Raw genomic sequence first — 16,306 nt, forward strand, 5'->3', positions numbered from 1 at the left:
GATTTCAGTTTGGCATTTATTTATGTGGTTTGTGTTGTTTTTGTGGAACTTTAAAGTAATTTACCTTGTGCCGTTGGCAGCTGGGCTGGAGCCGATGAGGTCTACAATTACTCTTCGCCATAACTGGTCACTGTGCAATTACATGCTTGACCACAGAATCTGTAAAAGTGCAGCCTTGCTGCTCACATGGCAGACGAAAATAGAATAGTTTCATGTCTGTTTGGAGCGCGGCCCAGCTGAAAGTATGCCGTGCTGCTTGACTGACGGAGGGATGTAGGCTCGGCTCGAAAGGAAAATCCCAAGGTCACTTTAGACGTTGGGGAAACTTCGGCGTGGCGAAGGAGCTGGACGGATCGGCTGAAGAATGGCTCTGTCGCGCTAGCTGTGCGCTCCCGTGATGGAAGCTGCCGGAACATGTTGAGATTCACATCCACGGTTAGGGTAAGTGAGGCTAAGGCTCGCATCTTATCTGGCAGCAGCTGGAGTCCTTCTTTTTCTACACTTGGACTGCGTTCTGGGTTGAAAGCTACAAGTGGCAGCCACCTTATTATTTCTATACGATTACGATTTCTCAATCAGAATTAGAGCCTTAGCAATTTTTCATTAGTGTTGGTGGAGAAGGTCGCCTGCGGGACATTTAGGTCTAACCGTGGCTGTTCTCATACATCCCTTTGAAGTAGCTAATCCTGGGAGATTTCCGAAGGATTACCCTTCACATATTTACCAGGGTAATTTGTGCCATGCTGCCTCAGTTTGCTTTAGTTTTCACCGCGCCCTTCATGTTACGGGAAGCCGGAGAATTAAATGGCATTTGTGTGTGATTCTTTAGCTTTTTATATGGTTTTGCAAAGGTCTAAATGAACTTGTTCACATGAGAAAAACACACCCCTTTTCAGTCTGTAGTCACAGAACCTGTACAAAACTGCGAAAGCTGTTTGTTAACTTGCTGCGGTAAAGTGGGAAAAAGAATTTGGACCTGTTTTACGGTGAAGTAACTCAGCGACACACCTTCAATGTAACAACGATAAATGGCAGGTAATAGTAAAGTGCATCAAGGAGTTTAAAGAACCGGTTCCTGTATATTACTTGTGTGATGGCAGAGGCACTAATTTAGAGCCAGCTCAGCGTCTCTGCATCTCAATGGGCAGGTAGCAGGAGTCTAATGAATACCACACCCGCATTTTTGAGCCGCACGTCATGTGCAGGGCTCTCGTTCTTGGTAATTTACTCTGTTTGTTTGAATATCGGTTTCCATCATGCTGCTGTCTGCTTTTCGGTGGACACCAGGTCCTGCAGGACGATGTGCCTGTCTGATTTGTCAGCTTCTCTAAAAGTGCAAAATCAAACATTAGATCAAATTATATACAAAATAATGAAGAGTACTGTTATTCAGAACCACAGACCTGTGGATGCTGGGTTGTTCGTAGGGTATCTGCCCGTTCTTGCGCAGAGTGTGAACTGTGGTGGTAGGACAGTACTGAGAGGTCCAGCCGAGCAGAAGACCTCCCCCAAGTAGAGATTTGGACACAGGATGGATGCCTGGAAACGGACTCCGTTGATCTGCTGTCTCCCTCACACCTTCACAAGAAAGGCTCTTCGTGTGTGTTTTTTGGTTTAAAGCAGAGTCCCTCTCCTTTAAGCTCCAGTTACCAGGTTGTCAGAGGCCTCGTTGTTGTGGGTGTGGGTGAGGAGCATGGCTGTCTTGGGAGGAACCGCTGACGATCATGCAGAGGCTCTGCAAGGCTGAGATGTGTCTGGCTCCGTTAGCATCGGCAGCTAGCTCGTAGCTGTGCGAGGGCGGAGTAGAGAGGACCACTTAGAGCCAAACCTCTGTCTCACCTTGTCATTTTAATCAAGCATTTGAGACCTCAGAAGTACTTGAGAACCTCAGTCCTGGGTGGAGGACCCATAGTCATGCAGATCACCCAGCCCGTGGTCAGCAGGCTGGGTCACGTCCATCTTCTACTGTTCTTTGCTTTGATTAAAAGGGTGTATAGTCATTATCGTCATTATCCCCATCATGCAATGGGGCTTTCTATTTCTGCACTCATTTGTACCAGTCTAGCTGATATTTATTTACTCCTCAGTTCTTCGCTACACCTCTGCACTCCTGCTGTAGTTTCTTTATCTATCTATGTACTTCATGCAGACCTTCAGAGGACCGCTGAGGTCACCGTAGCATTGTTATGAATCAACCGTTGCAGCACTCTCCGTTCGTCTGGGAACTCGGGCATAAAGCGATGTTCCCTGCGGAAGAGGTGAGAGTCAGTGTGAGGTCAGCCTCAGGCCAGCCCACCTTACTTAATGGGCCTTTAAACCCTTTAAAGGTCTTAAGGTGTCTGTGCTGCTGTGGGCGTGCTGAGTCGGTGCACGTTTTCAACTCTGTGTCCGTCTTTACTGCAATTTGCTTCGACGCACGCCGGATTTGCGAACTTTTGATATGGAAAAAGTGCAGTCGGTATATCCTGTCGCCTGATAACAGTCCGGGGTTATTAGGTGTTGCTTGCAGTTCATTAGTCAAGTTGAATCAGGTGAAAAAACTCGCAGCGCCACTGATTCGGAATTTTTTTAGCTATGGGAACCTGCAGAACTCGACTGGAACAGAGACAAAAAAGTATGGTTTGCATCAAATCTGCTGTGCCGAAAAAGCGCGGAGAGAACTTGCTGGAATCGCCTCCGTGCCTCCTCTGCTCTCGGCGATCTAAGAGAATTTCAGCAACTGTAACTTCCAGCTGGATGGAAATGATTAAAAGCACATCGCTTGACAGTCTTGAAGACATTCTTCTTTGTGTTGCTATGGTGACCGGAGTTCTTGGTAGCAGAGGCGGCCCCAGTGGCTCCCAGCTGTTGACTCCTCACCTTGCACGGCAGAGGCGACGGTCAAGTGGCGACTTGGCTGTGGCTCGGGGCGGGGGGGTCGCGCACAGAGGCAATGGTTATCAGCACTCAGATATCATGTTAAGTGCCCTGCTACTGTGTGAGCTGAAGAGTTACCGTTACTTCTTCTAAATAGAAAATCTCTGCAAACTGAATGAAACACAAACATTTTAAAGGCATTTCGAAACATGAATCTTATCATTAAACATTATTTACCTGATGCCAAGGTGACTTACAATGTCGTGTTTGTACACCTACTTAGAATGATTTGTCCATTTATACAGCAGGGTAATTGCTACTGCATCAACACAGGGTAAGTACCTTCGTCAAGGGTACTACAGCGGGAGCAGAGATTCAAACCCATGTCTCTTGATGGTAAGGTGACGGATCTGATCACAAGGCTACCTTCTGTCTCATCTATCTGCCACAGTTATACCGCGAAGAAAAGCGTAAAATGATGTACAAGATACTTGAAAGAAAACAGACGTGTGTCAGCCATGGATCGGGGTGCTGGCATTGTCCCAGGCGATAGCTCAACGCACAAAACACAGCAGCAAGCATCCAGCTGCACTCTGGGTAATGGCTCAGTGGTGAGCCTCAGAAAAGCTGTTGTGTAAGCAAATGAAAACCGGCAATAAAGACTTTGACCTGCCCTTGAAATGCGGGATGAGCGCCAGGCTGCTGCGCTGTCCTGCACGGGGGAGACCCAGGGTAGCATTTAATCTCCTCGGGGCGATACGGCTCAAAGCGGGACGTTCGTTACTGCAGAGAGCAACGGAACTGATGGAACACGGGGCGAAAGGCACGCTTTCACTGGGGAATTGCATGCATGCGTCTCTGCGGGTTAGCCTAACGTGTGAGGAAATCTGGCAGAGATGCTCAGTAATGGAATCCATACCACGCAACTTAATCGGCACTCTTCGGGCAGCCTTTCATCTTTCGTCGCTCCAGTTGCACTCAAGATGGTCCACTTTTGTTTGATGTGAGGACCATATGAGCGTGTCAAGGGGCGGCGTGTGTTCCCACGGAGGACCAAGGGCCGGGACGAGACGAGTGGAAGCGGAGGGCTCCCCGAGGGGTTCTGTGAGGCTCCTCGGGCCTCTCTGCTAATTGCCTTTCCGTTGTGTTCGTTTGTTTGACCTCCGCCAGATTTCTCGACTTACCTTCCGCGTTTCTGGCTCCGTCGTTTTGCTGTCCTCTCCCATCATGCCGGCCCGCTGGGGAGCAGCACTTGAACGGTACTTTCGTCTGATCACAATTTTAATTGACTCGACCTCCGGAGTTAAATATGCTCCGCTGCATGGCCATGAGTCCGCACCGATTTCCTTAGCAATCTAGTCAGGCTTGGAGGACCCTCCATGGATCTAGCTGTGTGTCACATTTGTGGATGGGCTTTGTGCTCACTTCTGCACGGCCTGCACTTTCAGCGCGCCGTGTTTATTATTTTGCCACCCCTGTCTGAGCCGTGTTTTCTTTTGACTTTAATGGTGTTTGAATTACATAGCTTTGAAAGCACCCCAGGAATCTCGAACACCCCTGAAGTATTTCTAAGGCTCTCGGGTGTGGCCGCGGTATGCTGGAAAACACCCATCCTTAATGACAACCATCTGGCCACCTATTGCAGGCGAGGTGCCCGGCCTTTCCGTAACATCCTCTCTCCATTAAGACCAGCTCAGTCTCTTTCTGGTGTCAATAAAAACATCCACGGAGGGATTTAGATGCTACTGTGATTTGTATGTTTGCGCATGACCTGAGATGTATCTGTGCCTTGTCACAAGGACATTAACCACACTGTCCGCTGCTGGGTTGGTAGGCAGCAAGTTGTGAGTTCCGAGGTTTGAACTACTGAAGCCTCTCTTGGAAAAATAAATAAATTTCATCAAAAGAGAAGAGCAGCACTGTGGTACGGTGGGTAGCGCTGATGCCTCACAGGTCCTGGGCTATGGATTTAGATGTGGGCTCCCATCCAGTTCAGTTTGGGTGGAGTTTGCATGCCCTACCCATCTTCGTGTGTATTTCCTCCCACAGTGCCAAGACATGGGTTACTGGTGAAATGGTGACTAAATTACCCATAGAGTGTGTGTATGTGTGTGTGCGAGAATAAGTGTGTGGGATTGCCATGAGATGGACTAGTGTCAGGGTGTACCCTGCCTCATGCCCTATGCTTTCATGACAGTCTCTGGACTACAATGACCTTTCACTGGATAAGCATGAAGATGAAAAAAAGAGGATAACGTGTACATGGAAATAATGTTCAATAGTTAAAAAAAAATCTTGGGTATAACGCTTGCTTTTTTTCATACTTTTTTAAAAAAAAAATCTAGGTGTGCTTTGTAAATACAGCACCAAGTTCTAGATCATGTGAACATCATGTTGGCGCAACATGGCAGCAGGGCAGACACAATGCTGCTTTTCCAGGTATATTTATAGCATGATAATTAGCATTTAAAAAATTAAACATACACATATTTCATTTTACAACCGCAATTCTAAAAAAAGTTGTGACGGCATGGAAAATGCTAATAAAAACAAAAAGGAGTGATTTGCAAATTTACTTTGTTGTATTCAAACAAAAACAGTACATTCTTTGCCTTAATGTAAAGACAAAGTATTTAATGTTTTTCCTAATCGACTGCATTGTTTTTTGAAGATATATTTTATTCTCAAATTGATGCCTGCAACACATTCCAAAAAAGTTGGGGCAGGAGTAGTTTAGGACTAATAAGGATGTGAGAAGTTGAGAGAACATGGTGATGTGAAACAGGTGAGGGATCAGTGTTGCAGTATATTAAGAGCCTCCACAAAAGGCCAAGTCCTTCAAGAGCAAGGATGAGGTTGAAGTGTACCAATTTACCAACAGATGTGTCAGCAAATACAGGCCTTTGAGAACAATGTTCCTCAAAGAAAAATGGGTGGGATTTTGGACATTTCACCCTCTACAAATTTTGAAGTAACCTACAGTACGCTGCCATCCAGATGCCATCTTCTCCAGGGACGTCCCTGCATTTTCCATTTTCCAGCAGGACACCGTCAAACCACATTCTGCCCGGATTACAAGTGCATGGCTGCGTAAGCGGAGACTGCAGGTACTAGACTGGTCTGCCTCATATGAAGTACAAAATACGACAATTGTGCAGCTGAAGACCTGTATAACGGATGAATGGGGGAAATTTCCACTTGCTAAACTTAACCAGCTGGTGTCTTCAGCGCCCAAACCCTTAATAAGTGATATTAACGTGATGATGTTACACAGCAGTAAACACTCGACTGTCACAACTTTTCTGGAATGTGTTGCAGGCATCAATTTGATAATAAACGTATATCTTCAAAAAACAATGCAGTTGATTTTTAAAACATGAAATATCTTGTCTTTGTACCTAAGAAAAAAGTCAAAGCAAACTTAAAAATCACTCCTTTTTGTATTTATTAGCATTTTCCTTACTGTCCCAACTTCTTTGGAATTGAGGTTCTACTTAAAATATTTCCTTAAGAGATGTAACCCTTCTAGTGTTTGCAAAAATAAAGACACATACTGAAAGTTGTTTATTATAGGTATTTATGTAAATCAAAGAGTGCCCTATGTGTTATATAATAAAAAAAACGCAATTTCTGAAACAATGCATCAAATCTTGAATTCATGACTATCTGGTCTATTCGTGGTAGCATCAATGTAAGTTATAGTTAATTTTTTCGCTGCAATGTATGCAAGCCAAGACTTGTTTTATTTTCATAAATTAAACAGGGATTAAAATACACACACATTTTCAGAACCGCTTGTCCCAGACGGGGTCGTGGGGAACCAGAGCCTACCCGGCAACGCAGGGCGCAAGGCCGGAGGGGGAGGGGACACACCCAGGACGGGACGCCAGTCCGTCGCAAGGCACCCCAAGCGGGACTCGAAGCCCAGACCCACCGGAGAGCAGGACCCGGTCCAACCCACTGCGCCACTGCACCCCCCCCCCGGGATTAAAATATTAAACTTATAATAAACTGAACTTAAATCAACAATTATCACTTCAATTACTTTAAGTATAACATTTGTTATAGCGCTACTGTGCCAAATTTACTGGAGGCTGGCCCTGAAGTAAACCGGCGTATATGTCGCCTCCGGACATGAGTCCGGACACAGACATTAAATATAATGACCCCGCGTGCAGATTGTATTTATGAGTGAACTGTAAAGTACAGTGTAGAGGTGAAGTGATGAACACAAGACAAAGAGACACAGTGTTTTCTCACAAAGGTGAAAAGTGAACCACAAATCTGTGAGTGGAACAAAAAAAAGGGAGGTGTGACAAAACACTGGACTGGAACACTGGACCTGGACCTAGACCTGGACCTGGAACACAAAAACAGGCTTAAACAGGACAGGCACTCGGGACTGGAACATAAACACTTGTGGAACAAGACTTTGGAAATACGTTGCACAAGCAAGGTTCACAACAGACCCCCGATTAAGAATCCACAACCTTGCTCCATTTATCTGTGACTGATTTTTAAATTGTGAACAGGTGTACGGTTCTGGATTAGCGGAACTGAGTGGCGCCCCCTTTGGTCTTTAGGGGTATTGCCCCCGTGGGTCATGACAGCATTATACATTGATGTTTAGATTTTTAAATCATAGCAAGAGCCAAGATTGTGGAGTGCATTATCCAGCGGTACGCATTATATTTAAGATTTCATGGTAAATCTGGAGTGGCCGTCTTGCTCCTGCGGCAGGCTTTGGAGGAGATCCTCTAATACCTGCGAAGGTGAGGCGAGGCCCTGCTTCCCTGGCCACACGCGTCTGGTGTCGCGTTTCACCCATCCATTATTAAAAGGCTCCATGCCAAAGGCAGCCAGCGTCCTGCCTGAGGGAAACGGCGTCAGGTGTCAGGTGTGTATTCGCGGGTGCTGCTGCACCACACGGGAGAATGCATGGCCTCAGGTGCAGCCTCGGCTCCCTTCGCTCCGATTCACCGCTCCGCCTCTCCAGCGTCGACTGCCAGCCAGGAGTTCAGCACAGTGCTGCCCGGAGAACTCACATTTTTTTGGCTCATCCTTTCTTCACTGATGTTTTTCCCCCTTTTTTGGTTCTCAAAGTGAATGGAGTCCCTGGGGATTGCTGTGAAGGTTTCCAGTCTGCTCGCTGGACAACTTACAGCAGGTATGGCGACTCACATGATGTCGTGTTACTGTAAAAGCTTCTTTCTTAATGCATAAAAGCTGGTATGTGGAATCTGAGGGAACGGATGGGAACTAAGAAAGGGCCAAAGTATCGATAGAGGCTTCACTTTGTCCGTATGTGTGGCAACGCATTCACACCCAGGTGAGAAGCGGACGGCGCGGAGAACTCCTTCCAGCGTGTTTGAAACGTATCGCAGAGACAGGATGGTTGAGTCACATTTCGGCACGAGTAGTTAACCCTAACCCTGACCTTGTTTTGGACTGTGGCCCAAGACTGCTTCAGTTCTGGGTGGAGATGTGAGTCTAGCTGGAAGCCCTGCTGTGGAAACCCGGTAGAACGCCTGTGGCCCTCACCGGTCTACCTAGGTTATGCTGTGTGCCGGAAGTGAAAGGCAACCTGGTCTGACCCCTGCTAAGCATTTATGGAAGTGGAGCAGGAATTATGCCTAAAAGAGCTCGGGATCACTTTGAGAAGGAGGACTAAAATAGCAGCTGCCTTTTTGGAACTCTGCTGTCTCGCTCAGTTCACCATACAAGGGAGTCCCTTTTATTAAAGGAGCAGACAAATGGGTCGGAGCTGCGCTCTCTTTCGCTGCGATTAAAGACTCCTGCAGAATCAAGTCAAATACGATTGCACGGGAAAGGAAACACCCGTAACGCGACCTCCAAGATCCACCCTGCCGAACGAGGTCGGTTGACTTGCTCATAATGGACCGCTCTCCAGGCTTTAAGCGCTTTCTCTGACTGCTCTCTGGCTGGTTCCCCCACCTCACCCGAACATCTCCGGAAGGTTTTCCTCTCAGCGGCGCCGCGACGATTTGGGAAGAGGCTCCTTCTGTCACACCGGTGACACTCCACCTCAACATGTGAGTGGGTGAGCTAATTAATTGATGCCGCACATGGACCGTGACTCATCTTTGTCACCGTTCCTCGGTGCTGCAGAGCTTCAGCTCCAGTGGCCCATCAGCCGCTTCTCTCCGGGAAGGCGGAAGAATCGAGAAAGCGCACCGTGAGACGCAGCCCTGTCCCGCCCTCTGATCGTTAACGGTATCGGACACCACGTTAACCAGGGTCCTAATGAGTGACCCCTGGTGTCACCTGAACAAGCCATCGGACGTTTTTAACAGTAAATGAGAAGGGTCATGATAACAATTTTTGTATCTGCTGGTGTGCTTCAATCTGCATACACTCATCCTCCTGTCAAGGTACCCCTTCCACTCTACCAAAGTGTTGGGAATGACAGAGGCACTCTTTGCAGTGTGGACTGATATTTTGACAACCTGGCAGGTAGGAGAACACTAATCAAGTGCTCTATTCTTGCCATATATACAGTATTTTCTGTACAGTCTGCCAGGTTAGTCTCATGGCCTGCAAACATACAGGGCACTTATAGTTCAGCGAACTGCGATAAGGAAACACAGATTTGCTGCTTTAATGGTACAATTTGTGGGAGGAATCAGACGCTTAATTCTTACGTTTGATTTAATGATCATTCCCTCGCTCACTCAGATATTTGTTATGCGCCACGCTTGACCGGGCTTTTTCCTGGCACTCATGCCACTGCAGAAATTGGCAGCGCTGGGGTAATTGAAGCTTGTTGGTTCAGTATACAGTTTAGCTTGCTATTATTTCTCACCTATTTAGTCAAGCAGGAGCTTAAAAACACAGTTAAAGGTAAAGGGGAAAAGGTCTGTGCTTGTCTATGTTCCGCTGAAGCAGAAAAAAAAACAATGCGGCTTTGAGGTATCATGTTAGAGCATTACTGTGCCGATATTGATAGCTTCTCAATCCCTTGACTAATGAGAAAATATCATCTTAATAGAGCCCCTGCATATCATATCTCCCAGAATCCTTTGTGGATTTGCCTTTGAGTCCCTAGTGCGGGAGCAGCTGAAGCAGTGCGTGGATGAACTTCCACAAGAACAGAGCCCACGTTCAGCAGCTCCGCCCTGCGTGGGGTAGGAATGCTGCGGTCGTGGTGGGGTCGCAACCCCACACCCAGGCCCCATCCTTCCCACTGCCCTTACTGTGACCACTCCGTCACCCTGAGTGGGGACATATTGTCTACTGTTAATGTGTGTGTGTGTGTGTGTGTGTGTGTGTGGACGTGGGGGGATTATCGTTTCTGTTATCAGGCATCGTCTGGATTTGTCGTGTTTCAACACAGGAGATTAAAAGATGTAGGGAGAACAAAAAAGTCAGTTCCTGAGGAAAACAGCCCAGGGTGTGAACGTAATCAAAAGTTCTCATCTTTTCCTTGGTCCGAAAGTAAAAGATAAAGCCTTGTTTTTGACAGGGTGAATTGAACCCCAAAACATGGTAAGTGGGCTCATTTATTACTCACTTGCAAGCAGCTTTGAGCTGTTTTGTACTCGGCCAAGAGCTCTTTTACAGCCCTTGGCAAAGCATTGTGGAGAAAAGTTCTGTGCAAGTCCTCTATTTTCTTTGTGTTTTGACTTTCTGGTCCTCATCCGTGTATCCAGGCAAAGTGGTTTTTCTGGAAAAAAAAAAAAAAAAAAAAAGAGCAGCACAGATTGTTCTTTATGCTACATGAATGTGTCTCCAGATGGTATTTTTAAATCTGTTCTGTAGCCTCAGACCACAGTCAGTGAGTCTCACCCTTTGACTGAGAAAGAGACCAACAACGCATCTTCCCTCCGGTCTCCCCAGACCGAAAGGTGCGTTTGTCCAATCTATGAGCAATGAGCTCCTGCGCTGCTCCTGCTGTCTCTGCTCTTGTTCGGCTCTAGCCGCATTGTCTCTTGCGTTCACTCCAGTGTGTTTTGCTTGTTTTCTCTCTCAATATGAAATTTATAAGCAATATGGTTTTATTAACTGTTCAGATGACCACGCTTGGGTCCCACCATCTTACAGCATTTACTGTGCAGCCTCTAGTGTAATTGTTTTTTCTAGCTTACCTACTGTCTTTTTAAGGTTTTATTTTCAGTTAGTCTAATGATTTTCCTGATGCTGTATTTTCTCAGAAGTCTATGGTGCAGCAGGTGGCATAATGGTTAGAGGTGTCAAAGGACCCTGATCTGAATCTCTGCTTCTGCTATGTTCCCCTCAGTCAAGGTACTAATCATGAATGGGTACTGTAAAAATTACCCGGCTTTATAAATGGGTACATAACTGTGAGAAATTTAGTGTGCAAAGCTCGCACTGTAAGTCACTTTTGATAAAAGTCACATTTATTAATAAATAAGTTGAAAAAATAGTATTGTTGTACAGTATGTGATAGTCTGAGGATTAGTGTTACGCACTTCTGTGAACTTCTGTGTCTCCGAAGGCTTCATGTGAACGTAGGAATCATTTCTCTGAAGACTTGTGGAGGCCGTTTTGTACTTCTGGGGACTTGGTCCTGATAGTCTGTGAGTGGAGATGGATTGTCCTGATGTGGCTGGGCAACGGTCACAGGAGTAGGGCGACGATGGGAGCTAATAAAGATGAGCATTGCACCTTTGCCCAACCCCCTACTGCTATCTTCTTGCTGGGGCCTTTCCAGAAAGACTGAAAATGCAACCCCCCACCATAATCATCACATTGACCACATCAGACAGTTCCTTTGACCCAATTCCACATTTACATTTGGTGCTTTGGCTGACCCTTTTCTCTGAAGCGACGTACGGTGTTAAGCTCCATACAGTGATTTACCCATTTATACAGGTGGTAATTTTTACTGCATCAGGGTAAGTACCTTGATCAATGGCACCACAGCTGAGGTGGGACTCAGAGATGAGTCCTTTGAGAGAAAGCTAGCAACTCAAACCACCTGACACCAGACAGCTAACACCCTACAATTATGTTGAACATTTTTCCAGTATAGTCTATTTTGCTCTTCTGATCTGGTCAGTATTAGTAGTTGAACACTGAAATTGAAGCATTTTGAGTTAAGGTGTCTACCGTATCTATGTGAAAAGTGATTTATCCATGCCGAGTGTTCTTTGAATGTCTTCTCTTGGGCTGTCGGAGGGATGAGAGAGGAGAAGCAACCACCAGAGCACGCTCAGAAATAAGCTTCTCCTGTCTCATTGTAGATGTATGATGGAATATCGTTTTTATTCTGCTTTCGCAGTAGCCCACTTGAATTACCCACTCTAACCGTTGCTGCTGCAGTTATAACTGAACTGCATGGCTGATCACATAAGATACTTCACCTCAGATTGTACAGTGATTCTGAGGGACTTTCACTGAGACCATTGTCTCTGAGCAGAAAATGCGTGTTTTCCTTTTCCTTTTCTTTTTTTGGGGTCCTTCTACATGCTGAATATAAGCTAATTATGCACCTACAACACCTATGCATATTTGTCACCATATGCAAATATTACAGTTACAAAAGTACTGAAATTTCTTTTTGTCATTGCATTACTCAGGGTTATATCTACGAGGAAATTTATTTGTATATGTGAGATTCAACAACCCTCAGTGTGTGTTTAATCCTTCGCTGGGAGCCAGACAAAGTGTGCCTCCTGTTTCGTGTGTTTATCTCCACTGTTTCACCACATGGCGTCTTGGAAATGGGAGGCCAAGGGGCCAAATCAGCTTCCTTCCAGAAAAGAACAGCAGCTTTTTTTCTCCTCGTGGTTCAACTCAGCCAACTGCAACCACAGCCCCGCCTCCTTGTGAGGTGGACACGCCCCTGTGTGAGCACTGACCAATCACAAAACAGCTGTCACTTGGGAAAAGGGTGGAGCCATGATGCTTCCCACTGAGTAATGGGTGTGGCTCTATGGCCCCGCCTACATCCCACAATCCCTTTGAAAGTGCACATGGGCATTAGAAGGGCATTGGCAGAGATGTCTGCGGGCACCGATGCTGAGACCAGACTCTCATTTCAAAGGAAGCCTCCTCTAAGGTGAACATCTGAATCAAGTTAAACATGAACATTTTATAAAAAGCATCTATGTAAAACTCTCGGACACCCTGAAATGTACACCACTTTATGGGAAAGTGCATATATAAAACCTTCCCGTTTTCGGTGTCCTGTTTGTTCAAACAGGGCTGTAGGAACTGGTTTCTTTATGTGCTAATTAGATAAATCGCAATAAGGAGCCGGTCTCAAACTTTCCCGTGGCAGGACATCATTAGCTAAATGGATTAGGGTAAATCAGGAACCCGCTGCTTCTCAGACTGGAAAAAAAAAAGAAAAATCCAAACAAGATCCATCAGAAAAGAACGGTGGACAACGCTGAAAGCACTTAAGGTGACAGTGCAGGGCTGGGTGGCAGTCAGCCAGTTAGAGTGAGCATAAGAAATATTGTTTTACTGGTCTGCTGCAGCTCTGTGTAAAAGGTTTATTGATAATTCAGTTCCTAAGAAAAAAGACCTGGACTACCATATATTTTCCAATACTTGTCAAGGGTAACTCCCAAGTACCTCTTTAAATAGGGTTATTTGCTTATAAATACTGTGAACCCAAAGGTTGCTGGCGAGATTAATGATTTGAGTATATGGACTATACCTGAGTGTATGGGCGCGAGAGCTGGCATGGAAAAGGAAGGCTGTGGACAGGCTTCAAAACTGATTTAAGGAATTAAACATCCAACTAACTTTCTTTCTTCTTACCGAAGCCCCATGGAGAAGAACAGCGAATTATAGCCTTATGTAATTCCATTTTGGTTGGGAGTGCACATTAGGTAATTGCATAATCGCATAAATTCCCTGAAATGCTGGCTGTGTATAAATACAGTATGAGTTTGAGGGCAGTTATTTTCCACCCAACCAGAGGCTACATGTAGCCACACAGAACGATAATAACGTGTTCCGGGTAAAAATATTGGCGGTCTATAAGGAAATACCTTGTATTAAGTTTTTTCACCCTTAACGTCTATCATATGAGCTGTTTGCCATGAAGAGTCCACAGAACATTTCTCTGAAATTATTATGACTGCAGTACAGCCTCATCTTCTCATCCAAATCCAATGATAGTCTCATTTGTGGTGGACCTACAGAAATTGTTTTTTTACTATTTATTTGTCTGACGCAGGGGGTGCGGTGGCGCAGTGGGTTGGACCGCAGTCCTACTCTCCGGTGGGTCTGGGGTTCGAGTCCCGCTTGGGGTGCCTTGTGACGGACTGGCGTCCCGTCCTGGGTGTGTCCCCTTCCCCCTCCGGCCTTATGCCCTGTGTTACCGGGTTGGCTCCGGTTCCCTGTGACCCCATAAGGGACGAGCGGTTCTGAAAATGTGTGTGTGTGTGTATTTGTCTGATGCAGATCTTCCTCAGTGGATTATTGTTGAATAGGAGATATACGATCTCCATCCGTTCATTATTAATAACCTCCTGTCCAGAGCTGAGTTGTGGTGGTCTGTTGCCTGGAAGCATAGGGCGTAGGGCAGCATACACCATGGATGGGACACCACTTCGCAGGACTAGGACACTCACTCGGAGACACCACCACATACGTTAAGGGAAAGTCAGACGCACCAATTAACCTGAAACACACATGTAGGAGGAAACCCATATAAATGCTGGTGAACAGTTAAACACCCACAGACGCCACAGATTCTAACCCATGTTTGAGGCCACTGCCCAGGAGCTGTGGGGCAACAGTGGTACCCACTACACCACTGTGCCGCCCTGTGTAATCCCACCTGTGCGATTTTACTAATATTTAGGAATGTCCTGAAATGACTTGCAGGAGCTTGCTGTTTTGACAGCCAGCTCTTCAGGAGGTCTTCAAGCAACCAGCTACAGTTACCCTCTGGGGGTCTGATCACACCTGGACTAAACTCGAGCCCCATGAGCACTTTATCAGTTATTATTGTGGTGGTCCTCACTAACTGGGCTGATGGCGTCCTGTTGCCCTTTTCTAGGTGCTATGCTAACGTGTGAGAAGCCCAGCAAGGATGGCAACCGCTCAGAGCAGCAGACACATTAAGTCTCTCCTACCATCTCCTCCAAGGTAAGTAGAAAAACCTTCTGATGTTCCACCATGATGACTGCTGGAACACGGTATCCATGCTACCTTTTCGATCACAAAAGACGGCACGGAGACGCAAGGTCTGGCATTAAGATGATGATACCGATTTACTTGATCACGATGACAACGATGACGATGATGATGGTGATGATGATAGTAATGATAGTAGTTGCACTGGTGGTAGGAAACCGTTCCTTTCTTTCCCGTCTCCCTCCAAATGGAGACCAGAAACACAGATCCGTGTTTCTTTTCATGATGACGCACAGTAATGATCCCAGTGTGTCTCCGGCCGGTGTGTCGGTGCCTTATTATGCAATCTGCTGCTTTGCTTGAAAGCCACTGCAACGTTAATGTGGCTTTTTCTGCACAGTCCTGTCCCTCCTCCATCTCATCATGCCTGTTATAGCCCAAAATATGGCCTGCATTACGACCATTACAGAATTGGAATTGTGTGTTTTTTTTTTCCCCTCACCCTCCCCTTGCTGTGTTTACGTGGCTGGCCCTCGCGATCATGCTGGCGGTTACTGGAAGGCCTTGACCTCGCTGGCGGACCCTGGGGGAGGGAGCAGGGAGGGGCAGGTGAATGCGGTGCGGTGTGAGTTGTAGGTGTGGAATAACTGGTGTTGGCTGTTGGCCAGGCTGTCAGTCTGCCAGCGGTGAGGAATCGGGGAACATCTGGAAGTCAGATGGTTGAATGTCCCATGACCTCTTATATCTGAGGTCTCCATCACTGTCTCCAGGATTGAGCCGTGGTTCTGTTTCCCCGAGAGCGGCATCCCTTGGGTAGGGTTTGATTTTAAGCTCTGAAGGAAGCTGTCGCTGTGTCCCACAACTCAGGGTTAAAAGGTAGAATTTGAAGTGGAACAGCTACGCACAATATGTTCTTCACAGATCTGAAACACAGTTGTATGTTTGGTCACGCATCATCAGTGAGATACAGTCTCTTAGTGTGAGTCTCCTATAGCTTCTGCTCATGCCTATGTGTTCCCATGGTCACCTGGTGTATCAGAAGTGGCATCAGGCAGGAATCCAGAAAGTAAAAGAGAACACAAAGAAGTGTGGCTATAAGAGCAGAGCACAAGTCATGTGAACTTATCATTTGTTCCATAGATCTACGTGTTTGTTGTGTTTAAATTTTTTTAATCAATATGTTTAATAAATGCGGGGGGGGTGCGGTGGAGCAACGGGTTTGGCCGGGGCCTAATGTGTGGTGGGTTGGGGGTTCGAATCCCGCTTGGGGTGCCTTGCGGTGGACTGATGTCCCATCTTGGGTGTGTCGCCTCCCCCTCCGTCCTTGCGCCATGTGTTGCTGGGTTAGGCTCAGTTTTGCCGCAACCCTGCT

General features: G+C 46.4%; 1 protein-coding gene across 2 annotated transcripts in view; it reads left to right on the top strand.

Annotated features, from left to right (window-relative positions):
- Nucleotides 1-303: 303 nt before the first annotated feature.
- The window catches only part of insc (INSC spindle orientation adaptor protein), a 45,961-nt gene continuing 29,958 nt past the window's right edge, over nt 304-16,306 (top strand). The window contains exons 1-2 of one of the 2 annotated variants that reach the window (XM_018761172.2): nt 304-441; nt 14,858-14,946. In XM_018761172.2, coding sequence (XP_018616688.1) covers nt 14,891-14,946 — 56 coding nt within the window. In that variant the 5' untranslated portion in view covers nt 304-441; nt 14,858-14,890. Of the gene's footprint in view, nt 442-8,609; nt 8,910-14,857; nt 14,947-16,306 lie in introns of those variants that run through there. The other variant, XM_018761182.2, reaches the window with a different exon arrangement.

The sequence above is a fragment of the Scleropages formosus genome, chromosome 2, assembly GCF_900964775.1.
Source record: "Scleropages formosus chromosome 2, fSclFor1.1, whole genome shotgun sequence".
NCBI classification, from domain to species: domain Eukaryota; kingdom Metazoa; phylum Chordata; class Actinopteri; order Osteoglossiformes; family Osteoglossidae; genus Scleropages; species Scleropages formosus.